At 42.8% G+C, this 26175-nt stretch overlaps 1 protein-coding gene across 1 annotated transcript in view; it reads right to left on the bottom strand.

The window, feature by feature from the left end:
* Window positions 1-26175, bottom strand: part of SRPK3 (SRSF protein kinase 3) — a 2415720-nt gene that overhangs the window by 1078470 nt on the left and 1311075 nt on the right. Inside the window, exon 13 of the mRNA XM_044080110.1 lies at window positions 24345-24452. Coding sequence (XP_043936045.1) covers window positions 24345-24452 — 108 coding nt within the window. The remainder of the gene's footprint in view (window positions 1-24344; window positions 24453-26175) is intronic.

The following is a 26175-nucleotide window of genomic DNA, read 5'->3' on the forward strand; positions in this document are numbered from 1 at the left end:
AGGGCAAATATCTATCCCAGCAGAGTGCTGCCCCCCTGACATCTCAGATGCTCAGTTAAGAGCCACCCTCTCCAAAGCAAAAAACACAGCATCAATGGGACCAGACGGTGTCCCAGGCCGCGTCCTACATAAACTCCAAGAAGAGCTAAACCCAAACATAAAACTACTGTTCAATCTCAGCCTTACCACAGGATATGTACCCAAAGAGTGGCGTACAGCAACAGTGGTCCATCTCCACAAAGGTGGTGCCTCAACGGATCCTGGAAACTATCGCCCCATAAGCCTGACTAGCTTGGTCTGCAAAGCTATGGAAAGGATCATCATGGACCTCATAAAAAAAGATATTGGGGACCTACAGACACTGGATCCTACCCAGTTCGGCTTTGTTAAGGGCAGATCCTGCCTCTTAAACCTGGTCGATTTCTTTGAAACAGTCACCAAGGCCAATGACGAGGGGAAGGTGGTCCACACAGCCTACCTGGACCTCGCAAAAGCCTTCGACACAATACCCTACGCGGGCATTATAGATAAGCTCACCAGCTTAAATATAAACCCCTATGTCACTAGATGGGTTGCAAACTGGCTCAAGGACAGAACCCACATGGTTAGAATTGCTGGAGCCATGTCAGACTCCAAACCAGTTACAAGTGGCGCCCCACAAGGCTCAGTCCTGGGACCTCTCCTGTTCGGTATACATTTCTCGGAGGTACAGGCCAACACGGAAGGACTGTGGCTAACCAAGTTCGCAGATGACTGCAAACTGGGCGCTATAATCGACTCTCCAGCTGACACAAGCATCCTCCAAAAGGTCCTCATAGAAACAGACAACTGGTGCCAGAGCCATGGCCTCAAGCTAAACGCCAAAAAGTGTATAGTCATCCCCTTTGGCAAAAACTAAGTGCCCACAAATTACCACATAGGTGGTAATCCATTAAGTACAGAAGAAGTAATTAGGGACCTGGGGACCCAAGTTGATAGCAATCTCTCATTTGACAACCACGTGGCCAAAGTGGTTAGAAAAATATTTTATATAGCCCACCTAATCATGAAGGGATTCACATCTAGATCAGGGGAGGTCATCGTGCCTCTTTACTCATCCCTCATCAGGCCTATAATTGAGTACAATGCCCCTTTTGGGATGTACCTTACCAGACACCTGCAGCAACTGGAAAGACCCCAAAAGTACCTCACCAAGAGGATCAAAGGGCTTGAACAGATGCCATATGCTGCCCGGTTAAAGAAACTCCAGCTCTACTCAGTGGCATACCGCCTGCTCAGAGGCGATCTGTGCCTGACGTATAAAGCCATGTCCAACCCAAAATTAATGGACATGCTGCACCTCAGAAAATCCAAATCCCATCGAGCTACGCGCTCGAGAGACTTGAACCTCAGCACTGAAATAAATAGGACATGCTGGAGGAACAGATTCATAACCCAGAGGCTCCCTTCACTCTGGAATAAAATCCCAGTCTAGGTTAGGCAGAGTCCCTCATTGACTCTCTTCAAGAGGAATCTTGATGAGTGGATGGGGGATCGTAGGTTTACCCCGGGTATCACTTCTGTGTCACTGTTAGACAGAGGCACAGTATACTAACCTCGAAAAAGGGCATAGCAAAATTAATTTAAAATGGGTGGCGAAAGCCAAACACACACTGGCTAAGCTTATAAATGCCCTAGGGCAGATAGCCTAGTATGAACCTATGGAAAGGGGGAAGTAGGGAGGAAAGTTTGAAGACAAATGAAAAACAATGCAGACGGAACGTTACGGTGAGTACATAACTTCTTTATTTGACACTGTTGTCTTCATTTGATCTTCAACCTATGGGACAGATTCCCCAGCTACTCGAGCCCTGGGAGGCCTTAAGGAAGGATGTGCCGGAGCACAGCGAAAGCAAAGGAAGCTCTGCTCTTAGATGAAATATCCAATTTGTAATGGGATATGAAGGTGTGAGAACTAGCCCATGTAGCTGCAGCATAAATCTCATCCACTGGTACCCTGGAGGAGAAAGCTGAGGAGGTAGATAACGCCCTGGTAGAATGTGCCTTCACTGCAGAATTAAGAGGAACACCATGCTTCTGATAAATAAAGGTAATACATTTGGCAATCCAGTTGGCAATGGTTACCTTGGAAACAGGCAATCCCAATCTAGACTTCGAGTAGGATACAAATAACTGACTGGACTTCCTGAAAGATTTGCTTCTATCAAGCTAGAAACAAATCTGTCAATGAACATCAAGCATGTGTAATTGGTATTGTCCTTTGTTTTGAAACTCTGGAAAGAACACCGGAAGATGAATAACTTCATTAATATTCTTCTCTGAAGTGACCTTGGGCATAAAGGAAGGATTTGGCCTAAGTGAAACCCTGCCTTTGTGAAAAATGAGGTACGGGGGTTGAATACAAAAGGCATGTATCGCAGAGACCCACTTAGATGAAGTCAGAGCTGCCAATAAAGCCGTTTTCCATGACAGAAACTGAATATCCACCTTTGCAGAGGGCTCAAAGGGAAATGACACCAGCACCTGAAGTACAAAAGTTAGGTCACAAGGGGGAACCGGACCCTTAATGGGAGGCCGTAAAAGAAAAATGAAGTTATGTACTCACCATAACGTTCCATGTGAGTTGTTTATCGCGCCTTTATTCTCACTGATGGGTTCGGAGCCGATCCTCGGCTCCGACACGGGTTTGCCAGTAACTCGAGACCAAGCCCCTTATCCCACAATGCACTGCTGGAATTACCTCAGATCCTGTTTGCTGCGAGTATATATCCCTTTTTTTTCTTTTTCTACAAGGAAGCACTTCCCAAAGGGGAAGAAGAAGTATTGAATAACCAGGATGGTACTAGCCTCTAAGTCAACTGTCAGCCAGGAGGGGGAAGGAGGGAGGGACGTGAGAATAAAGGTGAGATAAACAACTCACATGGAACGTTATGGTGAGTACATAACTTCTTTATGTGAAGTTGTTAAATCTCGCTGTTTATTCTCACTGATGGGTAGCGTCCCTAGCACCCACAATCTTGGGTGGTTCATGGAAGTAGGTTTTTCAGTACCGTGGAACCAAAGGAAGACCTGTCCCTGGAAGCCTTATCTACTTTGTAATGCGTGATAAAGGTATGAGGCTTAGACCAAGAAGCTGCAGCACAAATATTGTCAAGGGGCAATTTAGCTTGAAAGGCAGAAGACGTAGAAACGGCTCTGGTAGAATGAGCCTTAGGTCTGTGTGTCAATGGCATGTTTGCATTCGCATAAACAAAGGATATACAATCTGATAACCATTTAGACAGGGTTGTTTTAGCCACTGGATTACCTTTTCTGGCCTGCGAAAAGGATACGAAAAGTTGATCCGACTTTCTAATATCCTTATTTCTATCGAGATAAAATCTGAGCTGTCTGTGTATGACCTGATTGATACTGGATTCAGAACAGACTTTAGGCAAAAAGGAGGGGTTTGTTCTGATAGATACTCTATCAGCATGGAAAATCATGTAAGGAGGTCTGACAGATAATGCTTGAAGTTCTGACACTCAGCGGGCAGAAGTAATGGCTACTAGAAATATAGTCTTCCAGGACAAATATTTGAGATCACAAGAAGAAGCTGGTTCGAAGGAGGGGAGAATTATTTGAGACAGCATAAAATTCAAATTCCTGGGCGAATAAGGGATTTTGACAGGAGGTCTCATGTGAAAAACACCTTTAAGCAAAGCCTTAGATAACTTATGGCCCATAACGTTCAACCCATCGAATCCAAGGTAGAAATTTGATATGGTGGCTAACTGGACTCGAACTGTGGCAGCAGCTGCTCCTTCCTTAAAAATCTTTGTCAAAAATTCTAAAATGGACGCTAGAGGAGCTCGGAAAGGGTCGATTTTCTGTATACTGGCCCAAATTGAGAACCTGTTCCACTTACTGCGGTATAGTTTCCTGGTGGATGGCTTGTGAGAAGACAAAAGGATTTGTCTTGTATCATCCGAGAGTGAATGAAGCCTGGCAATTAGGAGAAGTGGATTAGCCAAGCAGTCAGCTTTAGGGGCTGCAGTGAAGGATGGAAGTCCCCTGACGGGTGTGTCAGAAGGTCCGGAACTGGGACCAGGATACATGGAACCTCCCAGCAGGTGATGGTGAAGGAAGGGGAACCAAATCTGTCAAGGCCAGTAGGGAGCTATGAGGATAACTGTCCTTCCCAGCAATTTTGCTTTCTGTAAAACCTTGGGTATCAATGGAATAGGTGGAAATGCATATAGGAGACCCAGAGGCCAATTGTGTATGAGTGCATCTCTCGGGGAATGTCCTGGAGATGGTATTAGGGCAAAGTAGCTTCTGCATTTGGTATTGATGTGACTGGCAAAGAGGTCGCAGCAAGGCTGGCCCCATTTGCGGAAAATCAAATCCGCAACTCGTTGGTTGAGAGACCACTCGTGAGGCAACAGTATTGCCCTGCTCAGCTTGTCTGCTATCCCGTTGGCTTTCCCCGGGATGTGCGTTGCTATCAGAAAATGGTGGGATGACACAGCCCATTGCCATACCCTGAGGGCTTCTCGACAAAGGGGGTAAGACTTGGTTCCGCCTTGTTTGTTCAAGTACCAGACCACGGACATGTTGTCCATCTGAACTGCAATTGTCCCTAGGGGAAGAGAGTCCTGAAAGTACTGCAACGCCAGAAGTACCACTCTCAACTCCAGAACATTGATATGCAGATGTGACTCTTGATCCGTCCATGTGCCTTGGGCAGTCTTTCCCTGAAAAAGCCCCCCCCCCACCCTATCGGGGAAACGTCCATGGTAACAGTGGCTACTGGGGGGGGGGGGGAGAACAAAGGGTCTTCCGATTGTGACATGAAGAGACGTCAGCCACCACTGAAGATCTCTCTTGCAAGAATCTGTGATGAGAATCATGTGGTGCATCGGTAGCTTTTGGTAAGACCACTGAGCGAAGAGGAGCCATTGAAGGATTCGCATATGCATCCTTGCGAGTGGTACAGCCAGGATTGCTGCCGCCATCAAACCTAGCACCTTCAAGACCTCTGCTGCTGTAGCTTTGTTCTTTGACACCAGTGAGTTGACGTGTTGGCGAAGAAGTGAGATTCTTTCGATTGGAAGACGTAGAGTGGTGGTTGAGGTATCTAACTCTGCTCCTATAAAAACAGTATGCTGTGATGGCGATAAGGCAGACTTTACGAAGTTAATTGCAATGCCTAATTGATGGCAGAGTGTCAGAGTATATTGTGTTGCCTGAGTCAATTGATGCCTGGTGGTAGCGGTGAGGAGCCAGTCGTCTAGGTATGGAAACACCTGGAATCCTAGACGCCTCAGGTGAGCTGTGACCACTGCCATGCATTTGGTGAACACTCTGGGGGCTGTAGTGAAACCAAAGGGCAGGGCTCGAAACTGGTAATGATTGGCTCCCAGCCGGAAACGCAGGTGATCCCTGGAGCATCTGTTCATCTTTATGTGATAATACACATCCTTGAGATCTATGGAGCACATCCAATCGCCTTTCCCTAGGAAGGGAAGAATGGACTGAAGTCTAACCATTCAGAACTTCTCTTTCTTTACGAATTGGCTGAGTTTGCTGAGGTGCAAGATAGGTCTCCAGTCCCCTGTTTTCTTTGGTACCAAAAAGAGTCTTGAGTAAGTTCCAAATCCAACTTGGTCTACTGGGACTGGTTGGATGACTTTTTTCCTAGCAATTTTTGGACCTCTACAATTGCTTGTTCCCTGAGACTGGGTGGAACATCTGGGATTCTGTTTACAGGAGTGGGAGGGGAAGAGAACGGTACGAAATATCCTCTGGAAATGATGCTTTGTACCCATGAATTTGACGTTATGTTTAGCCAGGCTTCTGGGTACAAAGATAAGCGATCCCCGACTGCCTCCAGAGCCGGACAGCCGGGCCTTCTTTCAGGAGTGCTGGTAGGGCTGACCAGAGAACTGGCCTCTCTCGCCCTGTTGCTGCGGACCCCCTCTGCTGCGCGGGCAGCACCTTCCGTTATAACCCCCTCCTCTGCCTCTAGAGGGGGTTTCTCCACGTGTCCTGAAAGGCTCCCTGTGCTTTTTGGAACCACATTTTTCTACCCTTAGGACCCTTGGGATAGGGTCGAGTAGGGGTACAAAAATAGACTCCAATAGCAGATAGGGTCTTGCCTTCCTGTTCACACACGGTTAAAGCTTCCTTTGCTTTAGCACACGTGAAAGAAAACAAAAGCTGGATAAACGCCTGGTATACACCTCAAGTGAAAAAAAAATGAAAAGACCAATGGTTAGACCACAGCTGAAGATAAAAATGGAATAATCCACGTCAGGAAATAAATCACTTGCAGCTTCACATTAGTGCCCTTTATAAAACCAAAAGTTGTAACTGAGATGTAGTAGTCAAGGTAGGAAACGGTTCATTTGCAGTTTCACACCACTTTATTAAACAAGAGTAAGCGCCTTCGCGATCTAAGTCAGCTGATCGCTTCTTCAGACTCAAAAACAGTTAAAACATTGGTATTTAAAATATGGTTCAATCAATGAAAACACATATAGAACTATGACATAGACTAATTAAAATTGCATACATCAGTACATTAATTTGCCTTATATTCTGCATAAGATGAAATAAAATATACATAGAACAGACACATTTTATGTAATAATCCATATTACTTAATGTTTTAGTGGTCTGGATTTTAAAAAAGGTTTCAAGGAAACAGCATTGTTCAATCCAGGAGACCTATTTACCTGAAGTAGTAAAATCCATCTTTGTTCTGCTTCCTCTACCTTATTCCTTATATCACCTTCCCACTTACTTTTATTTATTATTTCTAAAACCGTGAAATTAAATATATGTTTCCTATCTTCTTCTTCCACATGTTTTGCTAAAGCACTTGTGTCTTTTTTATTTCTTATATCTCTAAGGTGTTCAAGGATACGTTCCTTTAGACACCTATTGGTTTTGCCAATATAAAAGACAGACAGTGCAGAAGCTGAAATAAACCAAATTTTGTGTTCTGCAGTCAGCATAAAAATCTGTATCAATTATAAATCCTAGTGTGGGATGTTTATATGTAGATTTATTATATAAATAGTCACATGCTGTACAATTTCTGCAAGGAAAAGTCCTCTGCCTATAAACATGTTATCAAATACATTTCTTTTAAACATGGTTTTAAGTGTTAGGTTACGAGAAAATAACTTCAGCTCTTTTAATAAATCAGTTAATACTGTTTTCTGTGCTGGAATAAAGTTCAGGCCTCTATTTAACAACGAGGCTTGTGCATCAGTTAAAGAAAAGCTAGATGGAGAAATAGTATCTTACATAAGACTAGTATGCATCCAACATTTGTACACAAAAATGTAGTGAAAGGACAATATATGAGAATAAGCCACTTACATAATACAGATGAAGGCTTTGTGAAGACAATGACTATTAGAGAAAGACTTCTTAAACAGAGGTTATAGTAAGAAAGACATAAATGAAAGCTCTAAATATACCATTGAAAATAGGGATGGGAGATGTAAACTGCTCTTCTCAAATACTATAGAAGATGTTAAAAGCAAGGAAGGTCATGATTTTAAAGTTAGATTCCCTATAACTTATTCAAGTGACATCAGAAGGTTCTGTAATATTTTTGAGAAGAATTGGAATGTTTTATTGTCGGATCCTGACTTGAGAGAATTGTTAGAAGATAGACTCAGCTTTTCTTTTAGAAATAAGAGGTCCTTAAAAAGGCAGCTCTGTTATAAATCCAGAAACAATGAAAGAATGATCCTGATAGGCAGGGAACTTTTCCTTGCAGAAATTGTACAGCATGTGACTATTTATATAATAAATCTACATATAAACATCCTACACTAGGATTTATAATTGATATAGATTTTTATGCTGACTGCAGAACACAAAATTTGGTTTATTTCAGCCTCTGCACTCTGTCATGCCTTTTATATAGGCAAAACCAATAGGTGTCTAAAGGAGCGTATCCTTGAACACCTTAGAGATATAAGAAATAAAAAAGACAAGTGCTTTAGCAAAACATGGAAGAAGAAGATAGGAAACATATTTTTAATTTCATGGTTTTAGAAATAATAAATAAAAGTAAGAGGGGAGGTGATATAAGGAATAAGGTAGAGGAAGCAGAACAAAGATGGATTTTACTACTTCAGGCAAATAGGTCTCCTGGATTGAACAATGCTGTTTCCTTGAAACCTTTTTTAAAATCCAGACCACTAAAACATTAAGTAATATGGATTATTACATAAAATGTGTCTGTTATATGTATATTTTATTTAATCTTATGCAGAATATAAGGCAAATTAATGTACTGATGTATGCAATTTTAATTAGTCTATGTCATAGTTCTATGTATGTTTTCATTGGTTGAACCATATTTTAAATACCAATGTTTTAACTGTTTTTATGAGTCTGAAGAAGCCATCAGCTGACTTAGATCGCGAAAGCGCTTATTCTTGTTTAATAAAGTGGTGTGAAACTGCAAGTGAACCGTTTCCTACCTTGACTACTACATCTCAGTTACAACTTTTGGTTTTATAAAGGGCACTACTGTGAAGCTGCAAGTGATTTATTTCCTGACGTGGATTATTCCATTTTTATCTTCAGCTGTGGTCTAACCATTGGTCTTTTCATTTTTTTCTTTTGCTTTAGACCCAAACAGTGATGAGCCATCAAATGGGGTGTTGATAAAGAAAGACTTAAAGGGTTCCACAAAGGAACAGAGACACATCCAAGCTTGTCTCCGCAGAGCAATGCCTGAACTAGCGGCTCTACTCGAACCATCAGCTGCATAAGATATGAGACGCATGAACAAGTTCACAACTGAGTTTAGGGTAGCGAGCTGTGTGTTGACTTTGTCGGCAACCTCTGCAGCTACCATACCCTGGAGAGTATCTCCTAGCTCTTTCAGGAGATCTCTTTGTAGTCTCATGAAATGGGTTAAATAGTTCAGCGATCGCAGAGAAAAAGTCGCTAAACTAAACATGCACTTCCCATAATCTATCCATGATCCTAGAATCTCTGTTAGGAGGATGGATAGATGCGGATGTTTCAGACACTTCCTTTTTGGTGGCTGCAGCTACCACCATGGCATCAACAGGCACTCCTTTGGTCAAAAAGGCTTTGTCCACTGGGGCAGAGATGAACTTATTCTGCTTCCGAGGGACAGGTTCCATGGCCTCCGGTGACTCGCACGCCTTACGAGAGATCAGCTCCATGAGCTCATCGTAAGGCGGAGACACCCACGAAGTGGAAGGTTGAGACCCAAAAGCCTTCAAGAGCACTGACTCGTCCTCTGTAGGGGTTTTGGACTGCCAATTGCCCCTCTGACTCAGGATCTCTAATATCTCTGCAAAGGAGATATCCCAAGAGGGGGATCAAGGGGACCCTTCGGACTCATCCAAGTCAGTGTCGGATGTCAAAGACTCCTGTATGGAGTCCAAGTGCCTCCTCTTGCATAGTCTCTTCCTGGGTACCTCCTCAGTGGGGAGACCTGGGGAGGTCTCGGAAGAACAGGGGGCACACTGTGGGGCTACTTGAGGCTCAGGGTCTCTATGCTTAGGGGGACCAGTAGACGTAGAAGCGGATGCAGGTGCTTGAGGGGAGAAGAAAGCCCGAACTGATGCCGATGATGTCTTAGGAGACAGGACTCTCCTCATGGCATCGAAAGCACAATGGCTCTGACGAGAAGGGGTAGATTGATCCAGAGGGACCATCCGATCCTCCCGCACCTAAACCATGGGCTCCGAGCCCGAGGTAGGAGATGAGCTCATCCGAGCCGAAGCCCCAAGAGGAAGAGTCGGCACCGACAAATTGGTCCAACTATCCTCCCCAGACCCGACAGGAGTGTGTCGGCTCCTAGCGTCCTCGGTCGGTGCCGAGGACGTCAGAGTAGATGGAACTGATAACACCGGTGCGGGTCTCGGTTCCATAGGTTCGACAACTATCGGTTCGGGCTCCTTTGGCTCCGAGAGTCCAGTATGGCTCGGAGGAGGAGTAGTCAAGTCCGGTTCAATGGTTTTCGACTCCGACGAAAGGGTCAGGGCCGACAACAATTTAGCAAATCCTGGTGCCCGTAGAAGCTTCTGCACTAGCCGATCCATATCCATATCTGAGAGGCTGACCAAAGACTTCGAGGAATGCACCGAAGGTGCTGACTGGAGCAGAGGAGATGAGGGAACCTCAGAGACCGGCTCCAAGTCTGGGAGCTGGCTCCGAACCAAAGGGACACTCGGTTCCGAGGACTGTGGAACCGATGACCCTGTATCCTCTATTCTTTTTGCCTTCTTAGCAACTTTAGAATCTCCAGAAGATTTAGATGATTTTGAAGAAGTGCTAGCACCTTCCTGGCTACCCAACGCCTCAGAGAAAGTATGCTGCAGCAACCCCCTATCAATAAGTTTTCTCCATCTCTCTAAGAGTACCCTAGAGGAAAAAGAGTGGCAAATACTGCAAGAGTCTTGGAGGTGTTTAGCCCCCAGACAGTAAACACATTGGACATGCTCGTCAGTGACGGACATTTTCTGTCCACAATCTGGACATTTCTTAAACCCCAATTTGGGATGAGACTTTTCCCTCTCATCCGACATTTTCAAAGTCTGAAACAGGCACACCACAGAATTAACTTGAAGAGGTTAAATACAGGGCTAACTAGGCCCACACTAAAAAAGTACTAACAACAAGAAATTTGTTAAATCTAAATAGGGCTAAAAAAGGCCCAACACTCTTAAGAAACTAAACCAACACAGGGCACTACCTACTACAATCTAACCTACATATAACTACAGTATTTTAATGTGAAATACACACACACTAGACAGAGAATAACATATATCAAAAAGAAGGAGAAAGACATTTTTAAACTTGCGATTTAAGCAAAATATGGTCCGAGCTGACTGGATCAGCGAGATCTCTTGCCGCAGCAAACTAGATCTGAGGTAATTCCAGAAGTGCATTGTGGGATAAGGGGCTTGGTCTCGAGCTACTGGCAAACCTTGAGCTTTTCTATAGGCCGTGTCAGAGCTGAGGATCAGCACCGAACCCATCAGTGAGAATAAACGGCGAGATTTAACAACTTCACATCGCTCCTTTCAAAAAGGCCTTGCAAAATCTAGAAGTGGGCAAAGAAGAATGCTTTAGCCCGAAATGATAATGGGATATGGCAGCTAGTTGGACATTCACTGTAGAGGAACTGGCACCTGGGTTGAAAATACAAGCCAGAAAGTCTAAAACTGAAGGAATGGATGAAGTAAAGGGATCCATCGAATTGTGGGAAGCCCAAATGGAAAACCTCTACAATTTACTAGCATACATCTTCTTAGTGGATGACTTGTGAGCGGAAAGCAATATATGCTTCACAGGGGATGATAGCCCGGGAACGCTAGCCATCACTGGAACTGCAGAAGCCAAGATGTGAGCTTCAGACTCTTCAGATCCGAATGAAAATTGCCCTCCGGACTGGAAACCAGATCTGGACATCAATCCAGAATCCAATGAGGACTGACACAAAGACCAAAGAAGAGGAAAACAAACCTGATGAGGCCAGAAGGGGGCAATGAGGATCACACAGCACCTCGACCTCTGAGCCTTCTGAAGAAATTTTGCCATTAGAGGAAGGTGTGGATACGCATACAGCAGACCAGGGGGCCAAGCATGAACTAATGCATCTCTACGAGTACCTCCTTTGGGAGGAATCAGAGCAAAAAAGTCGCTGCACTTGACATTAGAAATTGAGGCGAAAAGATCGCAGCTCGGTTGACCCCATTTCTGAAAGATCATGTCTGCCCACTGACTGTTTTAGAGACCACTCGTGAGAAGACAGAATGGTCCTGCTGAGTTTGTCTGCTAGGACATTGGAACTCCCCAGAATGTGCGTTGCAACAAGAAAGCGACCTGAGGATATCGCCCATTCCCACAATCTCATGGTCTCTTGACAAAGGAGGTAAGATCTGGTTCCTCCCTGTTTGTTGATATACCAGACCACTGCCATGTTGTCTGTCTGTATCACAATCATTCCTTGGGGGAGAAAAGAATGCAGTGCCTGCAACACCAGAAGCGCTGCCCTCACCTCCAGAACACTGATGTGAAGATTGGGCTCTAACTCTGAGCAGGTCCCAGCCAATGCCCCCCCCTCCCGAGTTGGGAGGTGCCCGTGGTGACTGTGGCCACTGGAGAGGGAGCCAAGAAAGATCCACCCTCTGACAGATTCTGAACATTTAACCACCACATGAGAGAGGACTGGCAGGTTCTGGATAGCCAAATGGGATGCGATAGGAACTGGTGCAGAAGTGACCATTGGACTGATAAGGTCCAATGAAGAACTCACGTGTGTAGCCTTACCAAGGGTAAAATGATGATGGCTGCTACCATAAATCCCGGAGCTTGAAGGATTTGGGCTGCTGATGGTTGAGGTGTCTCCAGAAGAATGCTCACATGGCCCTGAAGAGACAGAATCTTGTCAATGGTACGAAAAACCTTGCACAGAGAATTATTCAACAGTGCTCCAATGAATACCAGGGAACGGAGAGGCTCCAATTTTGATTTGGGAAAATTTATCGTGATGCCCGAGGTCGAAGCTAACTGAAGGAACTGCTCCCTGGCCTGAAGAAGCTGAAACTTGGTGGGTGCAGCCAGAAGCCAGTTGTCCAGGTAAGGGAAAACCTGTATCCCCTGCAGCCTTATATATGCTGTTAGTAATGCTACCACTTTGGTGAACACCCTAGGAGCTGTGGTGAGGCCAAAGGGGACCACCCTGAATTGATAATGCCTGGATCCTAATCAGAAGTGTAGGAACCTCCTGTGATGCTCCATCTTTACATGGTAGTATGCATCCTGGAGGTCGATCAAGCACATCCAGAAGTCCTTCAAAAGGTATGGAAGAAGGGACTGAATTGTAACCATCTGGAACATGGTTTTGGTGACAATCCTGTTAAGTTGGGTGAGATCCAATATTGGTCTGTGTTCCCTGCCTTTTTGGACACCAAAACAAACCTTGAATAGATGCCCGATCTGGATAGTTCTGGGGGGACAAGTTGGATGATTCGCTTGTTGAGCAGCTTGGAGATTTCCAGTTCAGCTGCCTCCCTGTGAGCAGGTGGAACATCTAGAAGAGACTTTCATACCTTTGGAGAATGAATAAAGGGAATCAGATACCCCCTGAATATTATCCTTAGCACCCAGCAATCTGATGTGATGGCTTCCCAGGCTGATGGATGCAGAGAAAAGCAACCTCTGACTGCCTCCTGGACAGGACAGCTGGGCAACACTTCAGGGTCACTGGAAAGGTCTGTCCGGGCGGGAGTCCCGAGACCCTTGTTCTCTTGAAACCCTCCTGTCCCTAGGGTGGCATCTAAAAGAATCATTCCAATCTGCCTCTAGGGGAAGAGTCAGCTGGTGCATCCTGATGGTCAGCCCTGGATTTTCAGAACCACAACCTTTTACTGCCTCTCTGATACCTGGAGTAGGAACATTAAGGAGAAGAAAAGTGGATTCTGATGGCAGACAGGGTGTTACCGGCCTTCTTCCACCAGACTAGTCTCCTTCACAAATGGACTGAACAGGGAAGATCCATCAAAGGGGGCGTTTGTGAAGGGCGCCTTGAAGGGCTCAGAGAAATTACAAAGCTGCATCTAGGCATGACACCTAGTAGCGATGCCTGAACCAACTGCCCTCGATGTGTCTTCCGAGGCATAGGAAAGGAGCCTCATAGAGGTGTTAGAAATAGCCTTGAGAGTGGCCAGTCTAGAGGAGATCATCTTCTCCTCTGCCGACATGGACTCAGTGGTAGACGCAAACAGTTCCTCGATGAGTGATCTCTGCAGTCTAGTAACATGTGTCAAATAATTCTGCACCCTCAGAGAGAAGGTCGCTGACATATAAACACATTTCCCTAGTCTATCGTTCTGAACTCCCTGTCAGAGGATGGACAGAGTTGCTCTCCTGGGTGAGCTCCTTTTTCATGGTGGCTGCAACCACCAAAATGTCAACAGGGACCGTCTTCTGCCAAAAAGTCCTGTCTAGCAGGGGACTAAGTTTTTGTCGGGGCACCTTGGTACTGGTTCCATTGCGTCCGGTTCCTTCCACACCCTGCGGGTGATAAGGTCTACTAAAGGGTCCACGGGTGGGGGTGGGGGTGGGGGGGTCACCCAGGAAGTAGATGGGCCAGCGCTGAATGCCTCCAGGAACACTGACCCGCCCGGATTGGGCTTTGGGGCAGACTATCCACCCTTCTGATGCAGAATTTCCATGATGTCCCCAAAGGAGACATCATCAGGTGGAGATCGGGAGGAGCCCTCACCTTCATCCCAGTCAGTGTCAACAATGACAGACCTCCCTCAGAGGGAGACTCCAGGGAGGAACTGGAAGCCTGGGGATCCACAGGGAGAGAAACCTGAAAGGTAGGGGCAAGGCTGTCTTTGAAGGGAAGGGCTGGAGATGTCAGGTCCAGAGATCAGCTGGAGCAGAAAAGGATCCAGAGGGGAAGGGATTGAGGATCTCGACATCGAAGTCAAGAGGACCATCTTCACAGCATTGAATGCCAATGGAGAATGTGAGATCGGTACCACACACGTGTGTACTGAAATGCTCAACGCCAGCAGAGCCGAAGCCCTGACCCCATAGGCATCGACAGAGGGGTCGGTGCCAAGCTGCACAGCGCTGAAGCTCCAAGGGGGAGGGAAGGCACAGAAACCCTCAATGCAGACACCAAACCCTTGGAACTGGCACCAAGCAAGCTATGACTCACGAGCCCTCCAGCACTGAAGAAAAAGGGGACGAGGAACCCAAGGCCATGGTCGGCAAAGAAATCAACAATGTCGATGCAGACCCCTCAATGCCAGGAGCTCTGGCAACCACAAGACCCAAAGCCCCGGGGCTTGGAAAAGGAGGACGCCCTGAAAGGGGCAGGGAAGGACCGCCCACGCCCACAGGTTGAAGATCAACAATGTCAGATATGCTGTATTATGATGGAAAAGAGATTTAGGTAGGAATAGGTTTTTTTTTTTTTTTTTTTTTAATTGAGTACGTGTGGATTGTTGGTAAGCCAACTTTTTACAGAGTGAAAGGAATTTTGAGTAATTGAGTGGAGATCCAAGATACTGTCAGAGGTAGAGATGACAGTGGAATCATCAGCATATTGTATGAGAGTGGAGACGGAGGAGGAGGAATGAAGACTGTTGGTAAAAAATGTTGAAAAGTAGTGGTCTAAGGATGGATCCTTGGGGTACACCCATGCTGAAAGGGAGAAAGGAGGAAAAGGAAGAGAGACATTTGACAGATTGTTACCTATTGGAGAGGTAGCCAGAAAACCAAGACAGGGTAATGTTAGAGATATTGAGATCAGCCAGTTTGGAAAGAATCAGGGGGTGGGAGACTGTGTTGAAGGCTTTGGAAAGGTCCAGGAAAAGAGAGGAGACTAGTTACATATTAGATATTACATAGAAACATATTACAATAAATTACATACATGTATGTGCAGATCACTAATTAAGTGCATTCTATAGCTGAGGGTCTTGACATTTTTTGAGAAATATGTCACAATGGCTTCAGGGATATGGTCCTACACTGACAGATACTACAGTAGGTGTATACAGCTCTTTGGTTGCTCTGTGCTTTTCCTTCATTGAGTTCACAACAAACATCTGATACTATTTCTGGCTGACAAATGCAAAAATATATGAATTTTATTATCAGTATTTTCTTAATCAGAGTCAAAGTAATATTTGTTTTCTGTCATTTGAAACATTACAGCAAAAATGCACCATTTACTTAAGCAGACAGATGCACATGTATTTAAAACTGTTCGTTCTCCTCCTACTATATCTAATACTGTAATTCTCATAAGACCGAGTATCCAGTCGTCTTGCCTTAAGAATTGGGTAACAGTTACTGAAAATAATACAGAGATGCTGCCATTTGTAGACAGTGTCAAATACAGGTCAGAACTGCCACTAAAAATAACATATACCTGAGAAACATTCTGTTTAAATTAAAGTTGTAGTTACCAGCTTTCTTGATGGTAACAAATATGAATGCTAAGAAAACTGTAAAATAAACTGCAAAATACAATCAGCAATGTTGGCGTACAGGGATAACTCCTTCACTTTGGCCAAAGTACCTTAGTTTGACATGTGGTTTAGGCATCTGCTGGAGATGACGTGAGAAGTTTGGGGTATGCCTATTCTGCATTTATGTTACTTGCCCCCTTCCCTGGGGTAGGGGGGGTTGGGGTAGTGCTAGTGCATATACCATATGCCCTCATTGCAGAGATAAAATTAAGGGCACAGAACACTTTTATGGCTGCTTGGGTGATGGGACCTCACTTTTCTACTAAGGATACTTTGTATACTGGCTCAAACTGACAAAGTTTGAGTTGGAGGTGGTCTGTCAGCAGGCAGGTGGCAAAATGCACACAGAAAAAAAACCCCATAAAATACAAAAATGTAACCAATTTCACACATTACACCAAATAAAAGCTTCCCAAACATGGTTTACTCTTTGGAAGTTATCTGGAAGGGACAGACAAAGAGATGGACTGAAGACATAGCGTCTTGAATCAAAAAGAAAAAAAATGAAAATAGTGAAAACTGTTCCTCGTTTTTTAATGAAATGTCAGGCTGACATCTTTGACTAGTGGAAGAGCCCAGATCCATTATGTGGATGTATGTAAAAACTCTGGAAATGTTAAATCTTTTTGGAGAAGCAACTATTTATACAAATGAAAGGAAAATATTCAAAAACATAAGCCCAAGTGCATAAATATTCATTCTGAAGATAAACCTTGGCTCGAGATGATTGCCACTGCTGAAGTGGCACGCCAACCCCATGTGCAAAATGGGAAAGAGGAGTTGAGGCTGGATGGATGGATGAAATTTCACTGCTTTTTTCAGCTTACAAATATCAGTCAGTCTACATTTTATCTTCAGACAACTTAAAAAAACACACAATGTTAGTTATAAAGACATAATCAATAGATTCTAAGTATTCTTTCACACTCTAACAAACCATCTGTCTGCTTTTCCTTTTACATTACTGCGCTTTTTATCTGGCTGTACACGGTTTTCCATTATAAGACTAACAAAACCGAACAGTCTGAGGCATCCATTTGTAAATAGTTTGCTTTGAAACTGGCTGTGCTTTCTTTTCTCTTGACTTCAAAGGAAATAAAGAGTTGGTCGACAATTCTAAACTCTCTAGTTCTGCCCAAGTTGTACCAGAGTTGCTTGTGGGCATCCACGATGTGCAGAACTTTCTCCCTCTTGTTCACAGTATCATGGAATAACAGAAGGTGGTGAATAGGCTGACTCAAAGTAAATTCAGAAACAACTTTGGGCATGAAGGAAAAATTGGTTCTTGAGATACCTTATGGTTATGAAAGATCAAAAAGGGCTGGGAATACAAGAGGGCTTGCAAATCAGACACTTGTCTGGCTGAAGTCAAAGCAATGGGCAAAGTTGTCTTCAAAGTCAGAAATTTTAGGGAGGTACTGAATTGCAGGCACAAAGGTTGACAGAGTCGATTTTTCTAATACAGGATTAAGATCTCAAACTACAGTCACCAGTTTTCTAGGAGGTCTGAAATTATTTTCTAGTAGCAAGTTTTCAAGTCTCCTTTAATGTCCATTGCATATCCTCTGAAAACAGGTGCCTAAATGGGATAAAAAAATCTATTATCCTTACAATCTAGTGTACGGTGAAATGGCTGGAACAGATAAGGTATCCCTTGACATGTGAGAGTAGATCCACTCTGTGAAAAGGTTTTTGGAAACTCTCCCTTGACCAGGTGCATGGAAAGGGAAAAACAATGTTATATGGACCAAAAAGGAGCTACCAAGACTTCCTCTGGAGAGTCTTCCTTTTATCTTTACAAGACTATGGCTACCAGAGGAAAGGGGGAGGTATTTTGTAAAGTGTCCTGTCGCAGAATTTCTTTAACCTTTTATTATGAAGGGAGGCAAACAGATCGACCTTGAGGAATTCCCTAAATGTGGACAAACTCCTGGAAGACCTCCGGTGTTACATCCATTCATGACAGTCTGGTTTTGGATCTGCTCAACAAGTCTGTAATTGTGTTCTGGTCTGACAGAATGGAGGTTGTCTGCAGGGACAGACTGTGCTCAACTGCCAGGTCTCAGGCAATTGTGACTAGTCTGCACAGGTTGAAGGATCTCATATCCCCATGTTTACGTACCACATTACTGTGGGCAGTCTGTTATGACCAACAGTGGTCCTGGAGTCCACAGCTGATTGAATACTTTGATTGCTTTATCAGAGCCATCATCTCCTTGAGGTTTGTGTACCTCTTCCTGAAATGAGGCTCCTAAATACTTTGATTCCCTGGGAAACTTATCGCCAAGCAGGGGAAAGAGGAAGTCCTGTGTTTTGTTAAACCTGGTTGGTCCACCAAAGGAGTACACTTTTGGTGAAGTCCAAGACTGGAAAAGAAAAAGACAAGCATGTTGGTGTTGGGAGCAGAAAAATGTTTCCCCTAAGTGTTTTTACTGAGTTGTTACATTGATTATCTCTCTAGGGGAAGACAGATACCAGAACAGATAGAATATGATGGAAGATAAAAGCAGCACATATTCCAGAATAAACAAAACCATCCATCCTAAAGTCAGCAAAGCAGAACACTTTTATACCAGGCCTAAGCACGAATTTCAGACACACTACAATCACTGGTCATGAACAGAAAATAATGCTTTCACTTTATTTCTTAATCTACAGTGCAAATATCAATGACGGTTTTCATATGAAAACATGAATAATAAATGACATCAGTGTTAATACCTAGATTAATGGTCATAGAGTTTCTTTGATTCTTACACCTTACCATTTCTAATTTTAATTGACAAGTCTCTTACTTAAAAGAAACCAGTCCAAAAAATGTGAGGACACCATAGGTAGCAGTGGGTATTAACTGAAAATATAGAAAAATGCACTTAAAGGTGTGAATTAGTTATTGTTACCATTGTCATCTGAACTCGAACGTACCTTATTGTAAAGTGGCCACAGATTTCTCCCCAACAATCCCAACCCTTCCCTGCTGAGATATACATTCTTATTTCCCTTTTCCCAGTCTTTGGCAAAATACTGGAAAGACTGGTGTCATTTCAGCTGGAAGCGTAGCTGTCAAAGTATGGCATCCTAACTCACCTACAGAATGTCTTCAGGGCTAGCCTAACAATAAAGCAATGTGTACACGGTTCTCAGTGAGACAATTTTTGCAGCTTTTCATAATAGTTTTTAATGCTGTCAATCATGTTCTAGTTACTGCATAGCTAAAGCTGTCAGTATTCTAAATCCAATCATCTAGCTATATTTTATAAAAGTATGGATTAGTGATGTTTAATTCACCCATATCACCACTGTCATCCATTCCAGTGCTCTCCATGGCTCTATACCAAAGTCCCAGTCCCTTGTTATTAATCACTTAACCATGAATCTTAGGGACTGTGTGCATCTTTCTAAGCAGATAATCTGATTATCACTACATCAGCACACAGCCTTTTGGAAGCAGACAGATTTTTAGGAACCACTGATTTTTCCTTATGGGAAGTCTGGCTAAGGGAGCCATGAGGACGGCAAACACCACATAACCTAGAACTCTGAGAAAGTTTCTTGCTATAGAACTGATCTGGTGAGCAAGTTTTACAAACTGGTACTGGTAGAAGGAAACTTTCTTTGGTGGGAAGTAAGCTACCATGAGGAAGGTGTCTAGAAGGCATCCTAGACATAATTTACCTCCTTATTGGAATTTTGTTAACTTGATTTGAAAGGATTCTGGGAGAAGGGTTCGGGGCTTGAAGGGTAGTTTCTCTGCTACCCTGTGACAGGTGAAAGAAAAAGTTGTATTACTCTCTCCACTAATTTTCCTCTTCTTCTTTCTTCTAACATTTTAAGGACTTATGTGGAGGAATTCACATAGAAGCTCTTTTTCCAAAAGGAGTTTAGCATTTGGGCTTTGATGTCCTCAGGGAAATTCTGAACTTCTAACCCGGGCATGTCTACATATCACAGACTCTATTGCAACAACTCTTGACATATCATCCACTGCATCATATGCGTACTTTATTGAGTGTTTTGTTACCTGTGAAGTAAAAGACACCATGTTTGACAAAGTATATTTAATACCTGAAGCTGAAAGGTTAGTTACATAATAATGAATGTCTGAAAATATGAAAAGTAAACACTTTGCCATAAGAGTCTGGCAGTTGATTATCCTGAAAGCTAAAGTGGAAAAAGCATACACTTTCTTCCCATACATTTACAAAACATCAGCCATAAGAACACAATATCTTCCTCAATGGAGCAGGAATAGAAGAAGCTAGAGTCTTATATCCAATACCCTTTCCCATAGAAATTACAAGACAGTCTGCAATGGGATTCATGAAAAGACACTGAAGGGAATCTGGTACCTTATACTGTGGACATAAAAAGTGCACATCCCCCTGTTAAAATGCCAGGTTTTTGTGATATAAAAAAATGAGACCATAATAAATCATTTCAAAACTTTTCCCACCTTTAATGTGACTTATAGCCTGTACAATCCAATTGAAAAACAAACAAATCTGTTAGGGGAAAAATATAAAAAATAAAAAAAAACATACAATAAGCTGGATACAAGTGTGTACACCCTTAAACTAATACTTTGCTGAAGCACCTTTTGATTTCATTACAGCATTCAGTCTTCTTGGGTAGGAGTCTATCAGCATGGCACATCTTGTCTTGACAACATTTGCCCACAATTCCTTGCAAAAGCACTTCAAATCTGTCAGATTGCAAGGGCATCTCTTGTGCACAGCCCTCTTCCGTTCACACCACAGATTTTCTATTGGATTTAGGTCTGGGCTCTAGCTGGGCCATTCCAAAACTTTAATTTTCTTTTGGTAAAGCCATTCTTTTGTTGATTTGGATGTATGCTTGGGGTCATTGTCATGTTGAAAGGTGAAATTCTACTTCATCTTTAGCTTTCTAGCAGACGCCTAAATTTTGAGCCAAAAGTGACTGGTATTTGGAACTGTTCATAAATCACTCCACCTTGACTAAAGCCCCAGTTCCAGATGAAGAAAAGCACCACCATGCTTCACCATGGGGATGGTGTTCTTTTGGTGATGCAAAGTGTTGTTTTTGCGCCAAACGCACCTTTTGGAATTGTTGTCAAAAAGTTCAACCTTGGTCTCATCAGACCGTAACACATTTTCCCACCTGCTTTTCGGAGACTTGATATAGTTTTGCAAATTTTAGCCAGGCCTGGATGTTATTGTGTGCAAGAAAAGGCTTCCATCTTGCAACCCTACCCCATAGTCCAGACATATGGAAAATATGGGAGATTGTTGTGACATGTAGTACATAACCAGTACTTGCCAGAAATTCCTGCACCTCCTTCAGCATTGCTGTATTTCTCTTGGCAGCCTCCCTGACCAGTTTTCATCTCGTCTTTTCATCAGTTTTGGAGGGCCATCCAGTTCTTTGCAACGTCACTGTTGTCCCATATCTTCTCCACATTTTGATGACTGTCTTCACTGTGTTCCATGTTATATCCAACGCTGTGGAAATTTTTTTGTACCCTTCTCCTGACTGATACCTTTCAACAATGAGATCCCTTTGATGCTTTGTATGCTCTCTGCGAATCATGGCTTTTGCTGCAGCAGACAACTGAGTAAATGCCAGGAAAATCCTACTAGGCCAGCTGAACTTTATTTTGGGTTAATCAGAGTCTCTTAAATTGATGGCAGGTGTGTACCCAAGAAGACTGAATGCTATAATTAAATCAAAAGGTGCTTCAACAAAGTATTAGTTTAAGGGTACGCACACTTATGAAACCAGCTTATTGTACATTTTTATTTATATTTTTCCCCTAAACAGATTTGTTTTTCAATTGAACTGTACAGGTTATAGGTCACATTAAAGGTGGGAAAAGTTTTGAAATTATTTATTGTGGTCCCTTTTTTTATACATCACAAAAGCCTGGCATTTTAACAGGGGTGTGTACACTTTTTATATCCACTGTATAGCTTGTCATGCAGGATGCTGTGAGTACAGAGAAGTGGAAGCCGAATTAAAAACATCCTCCAACACTCCAGGTAATGGAGGAACAGCTAAGAGTTCTGGGAGTCCAAACTCAAGAACTCATAATACTGCATTTATGTCTCTGAAACTCCTCTTCCCTCCCATGTGAATAATTCTTTAATTTTACTAATTGTGTCAGAAAAAGAAATCTCTTAATTTGGGAAATCTGAGAAGAGATTCACTCCTGATTCAGATTCATAACACAGAGGAACACAGTGTAGACTCATACTCAAGATACTCCTTCAAAGTGTCAACGAGTCCTTTTTCAGAGGAAGAATAAGGGGATGTCTTCCTCTTATCCTGAGATGTAACAGGAACTGAAGACTGAAAAGACTGCAAAGCCCTGCAGAGACCTTGTGCAAATTTACACCAGTTTTCCTAGGAGTATCTCAAACTGGATGTGGTTAAAAAGTAGACAAATACCTTGTCTTCTGGGTCTTTTTCTTGGGAGTCTCAACTCTGAAAGCCTTTCAAGAATCAGATATCCTGACATAATTAAGCAATCTAGTTACCTCTTCCATTAACAAAATTTGATGAACACCATTCTCTCCTTCATTCAGGAAGTAGCAAAGTTCTGTCTCCTTTGCTATGGGTACTTGAAGTCCATTCTGATTACATGAGCCAATTCCTGGGCCTTAGTTGCTTCCTACACACATTTGCCATAGGGACCAGGTAGTTCTAATAGATGGATTGAAGGCTCTGAAACTACCACAGTGGAACTGTCCATCCCACTTCACTTGTGACTCTTCAGTAACCCCTTTTAAAAATTGTTCTTTTTTTTCTGCCAGAAGGAGGACACCTGAGGTACAGGACTTGCTAGCCACAGAATCAAACCCTCTAGTTCATGTGGTACATGGTGTGATTCCCTAAGCACTCATTTGCTTACTATGTGACCACATTCAAGTCACTTAGGCATACATTCCTCACAGGTCACCCCTGAAAAAGGCCGTCTCTCCAGTAGGACCTACCTGGTTAACAAATGGGTACTTTTACTTAATATTAAAGATAAACAGATGTCACAGGACCTGACATTGTGTCTTTTCCCCAAGGCAGAAAAACAAACACAGGCCATGTGGGCATCCTTGTATGATATCTCCGTACAACAGGCATACTTCCCCTTTCTGACAGACATAAGACACATTGGAAATACAATGCTTTCACATAATAGTAAGGAAAATCCCACAGAGGTAATTATGTGCTCAAAAAAATTTAGTTGCAAGCAGACAGCCAACACTTAAGATACTGAAAAGACGAGATGCCTGACTAACTGCATCAATAGCAAGAAAGTTCTGAAATTTGGTGCCTGTACATCCTGTTTAGACCATCCCTCTTCCTCGTGTTTAAGCAATTGTACGGTGCGTGAGGAAGGCATTCAAAAGCCTTAATATACTTGATTTACATCCAATGATGAACATTTACAAGTACTCCTCTTTCCCTGACTGTGATGATAGGTATTATGGAGAGCAAAACTTCCGTCATAGACTTTTTTACGCTTATGGCTAAAGAAGACCATTAAGCAGCCACCAGCCAATATTGGTGGGAGACCAATCCTCAGAGGAAGGGATGCAAGGGAGGCTTGCCACCTGCAAAAACATTGGTTTACAGTTGTGGTGTATTCTGAAAGTGCTCAGATTAGGTATATTTCTATATATCTATAGTTAATATTATTTGGATCAGTTGAGGTTTGCATATAATGCGACTTCATTCAAATATGTGCATATGGGCTTCTGTCAACTAGATTTCGAAATTAAAGTACTTCTATTCATAACACATCATAATGTGACTGCTCTAAATATCTTATTTTTGTTTGGTATGTGTACATTTCTTTATGAATTTCTAAATGTTTATTCTTTTTCACTGTACTGTCCTCTCATAATAAAACGTTATTAAAAATGTAACATTACACAACATGGACAAAACACAAAACCGATGTTTTTTGTAAAGCAGAGTGGGCAAGGCATCCTCTTGAGTGAAAGGCAAGGTGGTGAAATGTATTTGCAGAGAAGCTTTTTGCACCAAGTCTTATTTAAAACATTAAACTCAAAATTTCAGCAAATTTTTATGGACTAATGCCATATATAGCACATGTACCTTTACTCTGTGTGGTACGATAGTGAGCAAACATGTTTTGCTAAATGTGAAGATGTGGCTAGTATTTTCATACACCGTGCCTATTTGGTCTAGACACAAAACAGCCGATATGAAAAAAAAAATAGAAATGTACATTAAAGGCTACTTGAGCACACTTTATACTACAGTCAAGATTAGCATACGGTCCATGTTACTTACCATACAAGCTGTACTCCACATATCAGCAGGTGGACCATACCCAGCGCCAATAAGCACCTCCAAGGACCGATACTGCCGAGTCTGAATGTCTTCAGTAAAGTGTCTGTGCTGTGCATGGGGAAACGGTAAAAATAGAGTCAGAATAGCCATACTTCAACATTCAACATGCAAACACTGACAAGCCTGTTAAACAAAGGCCCAGCAATAGTAAATGTATCACATTTCCACATTGGTGACCTGTGTTCCAGAGTTTATATACCACAGCTGAGATGCTCACAATAAGGAAAGTAGGTAGTAATACATGAATGCCAAGGGAAGGACAGCAGAGACAGGTCACAAAGTATGAGACAGGCATTTTGGGAAGAAGACTGCCAGAAAAGACACAATATGATGGAAGATAAAAGCAGTACGCATACCAAAATAAACAAAACTGGATCTTTCCTACGGTCAAAAATTGGAATGCTTTTATACTAGACCTAAGCATGACTTCCAAACACAGACACTAAAACCACTGATGATGAACAGAAAAGGATGTTTTCACTTCATTTCTTAATCTTACTGAAATATTTCCTCATTGATTCAAAATGTTAAATTCTGAGACAAACTTATTAAGACTCTGTGTTGTCAGCTCCATGGTGTAGACAGAGAAAGCCTTGATTACAGCACACGCTACTCGAGTTTTATTAATGGCTCAGGTGTCTGAAGTAGCCAGCCTAGAAGGATGTGAATGAGCAGCTGCTAGCTCACACATTTGTTTTTTTTTTTTTTTGGGGGGGGGGGGGTTCTGGGTCACCATATGGGTGACACCTAGGGGGAGCACTAGGTATTCACCTAGTAAAATTCGAGCCTGCCAAGCCTACTCTGAATACAGCATTTGCAGTATGTAGCCAAGGGGGATCTAACATGTGGAGATGTGCTTTTTCTCATGGAACAGCAATTATGAAGACTGGATGAGCTGCTTAGAGGACTGGGGAGGGTGCTTCAGGGCAAACAGACAGAGAGGGGATGCCACCCTTCAGGACCAGCAAATTGCTCTGCCCCCTACCACATGAGTGTTGTGGGAACCAGAAAGTTAATCAGGATTCCTGAGCTGCAATAAGTGGGCTACAGAGCTCTTGTCTAACATGGGAATGCCCAGCTTCTGTCCCCCTTTTTCAGTTTCTCCAAATCTTTTGGGTTTCTAATACCAAGACAGGAATGGACCCAATTTCTAAGCCAAAGTATGATTAAAATTCATGAAATTAATATTGTTTCAATCTTGGAGTCAGCCAAAAGTTTAAAGGTCTATTAAGACCCCATATGAGAGAAAGCTTTGTGAAGATACATTACCATAGGATCATCACATACTAAACAGCTTGTCTTAAAAAATATTTAACAGCCGTATTCCTCTTCTGTGACAGCAATACACAAGAGCTATAAAATCATTCACTATCAGACTGAGAGGACTGCACAAGCCAGCACCTTGAAAATTTGACCAAAAACTGCTTTCCGTTTTCTCTCTTACTGTGTTCTCATATCAGTGAAGGTCCTGTCCTAGTTAGTACATCAAGACAGAACCATTTACTACATAAACATCAGGAAATGTAATAACATGTTTAACATGATAGTAAAGGTTAGGATCATACAACCTGGGGCAATGGCTAGAAGGGTCCAAGGCAAAACAATGTTGGCTTATTTCTAGAAATTTCTAAAAGCATTTTTCTTCTTAACTCAACTATTGATATTATGCATCTTTAAACCCTGCACCTACTGCACATGAGGCTGTAACTCTACCCATTTAGCTATGTGAATATGCAGCACTAACTGACGGAACATATCACACAAGTCAAAT

The sequence above is a fragment of the Protopterus annectens genome, chromosome 8.part0, assembly GCF_019279795.1.
Source record: "Protopterus annectens isolate FY-2018-M chromosome 8.part0, PAN1.0, whole genome shotgun sequence".
NCBI classification, from domain to species: domain Eukaryota; kingdom Metazoa; phylum Chordata; order Ceratodontiformes; family Protopteridae; genus Protopterus; species Protopterus annectens.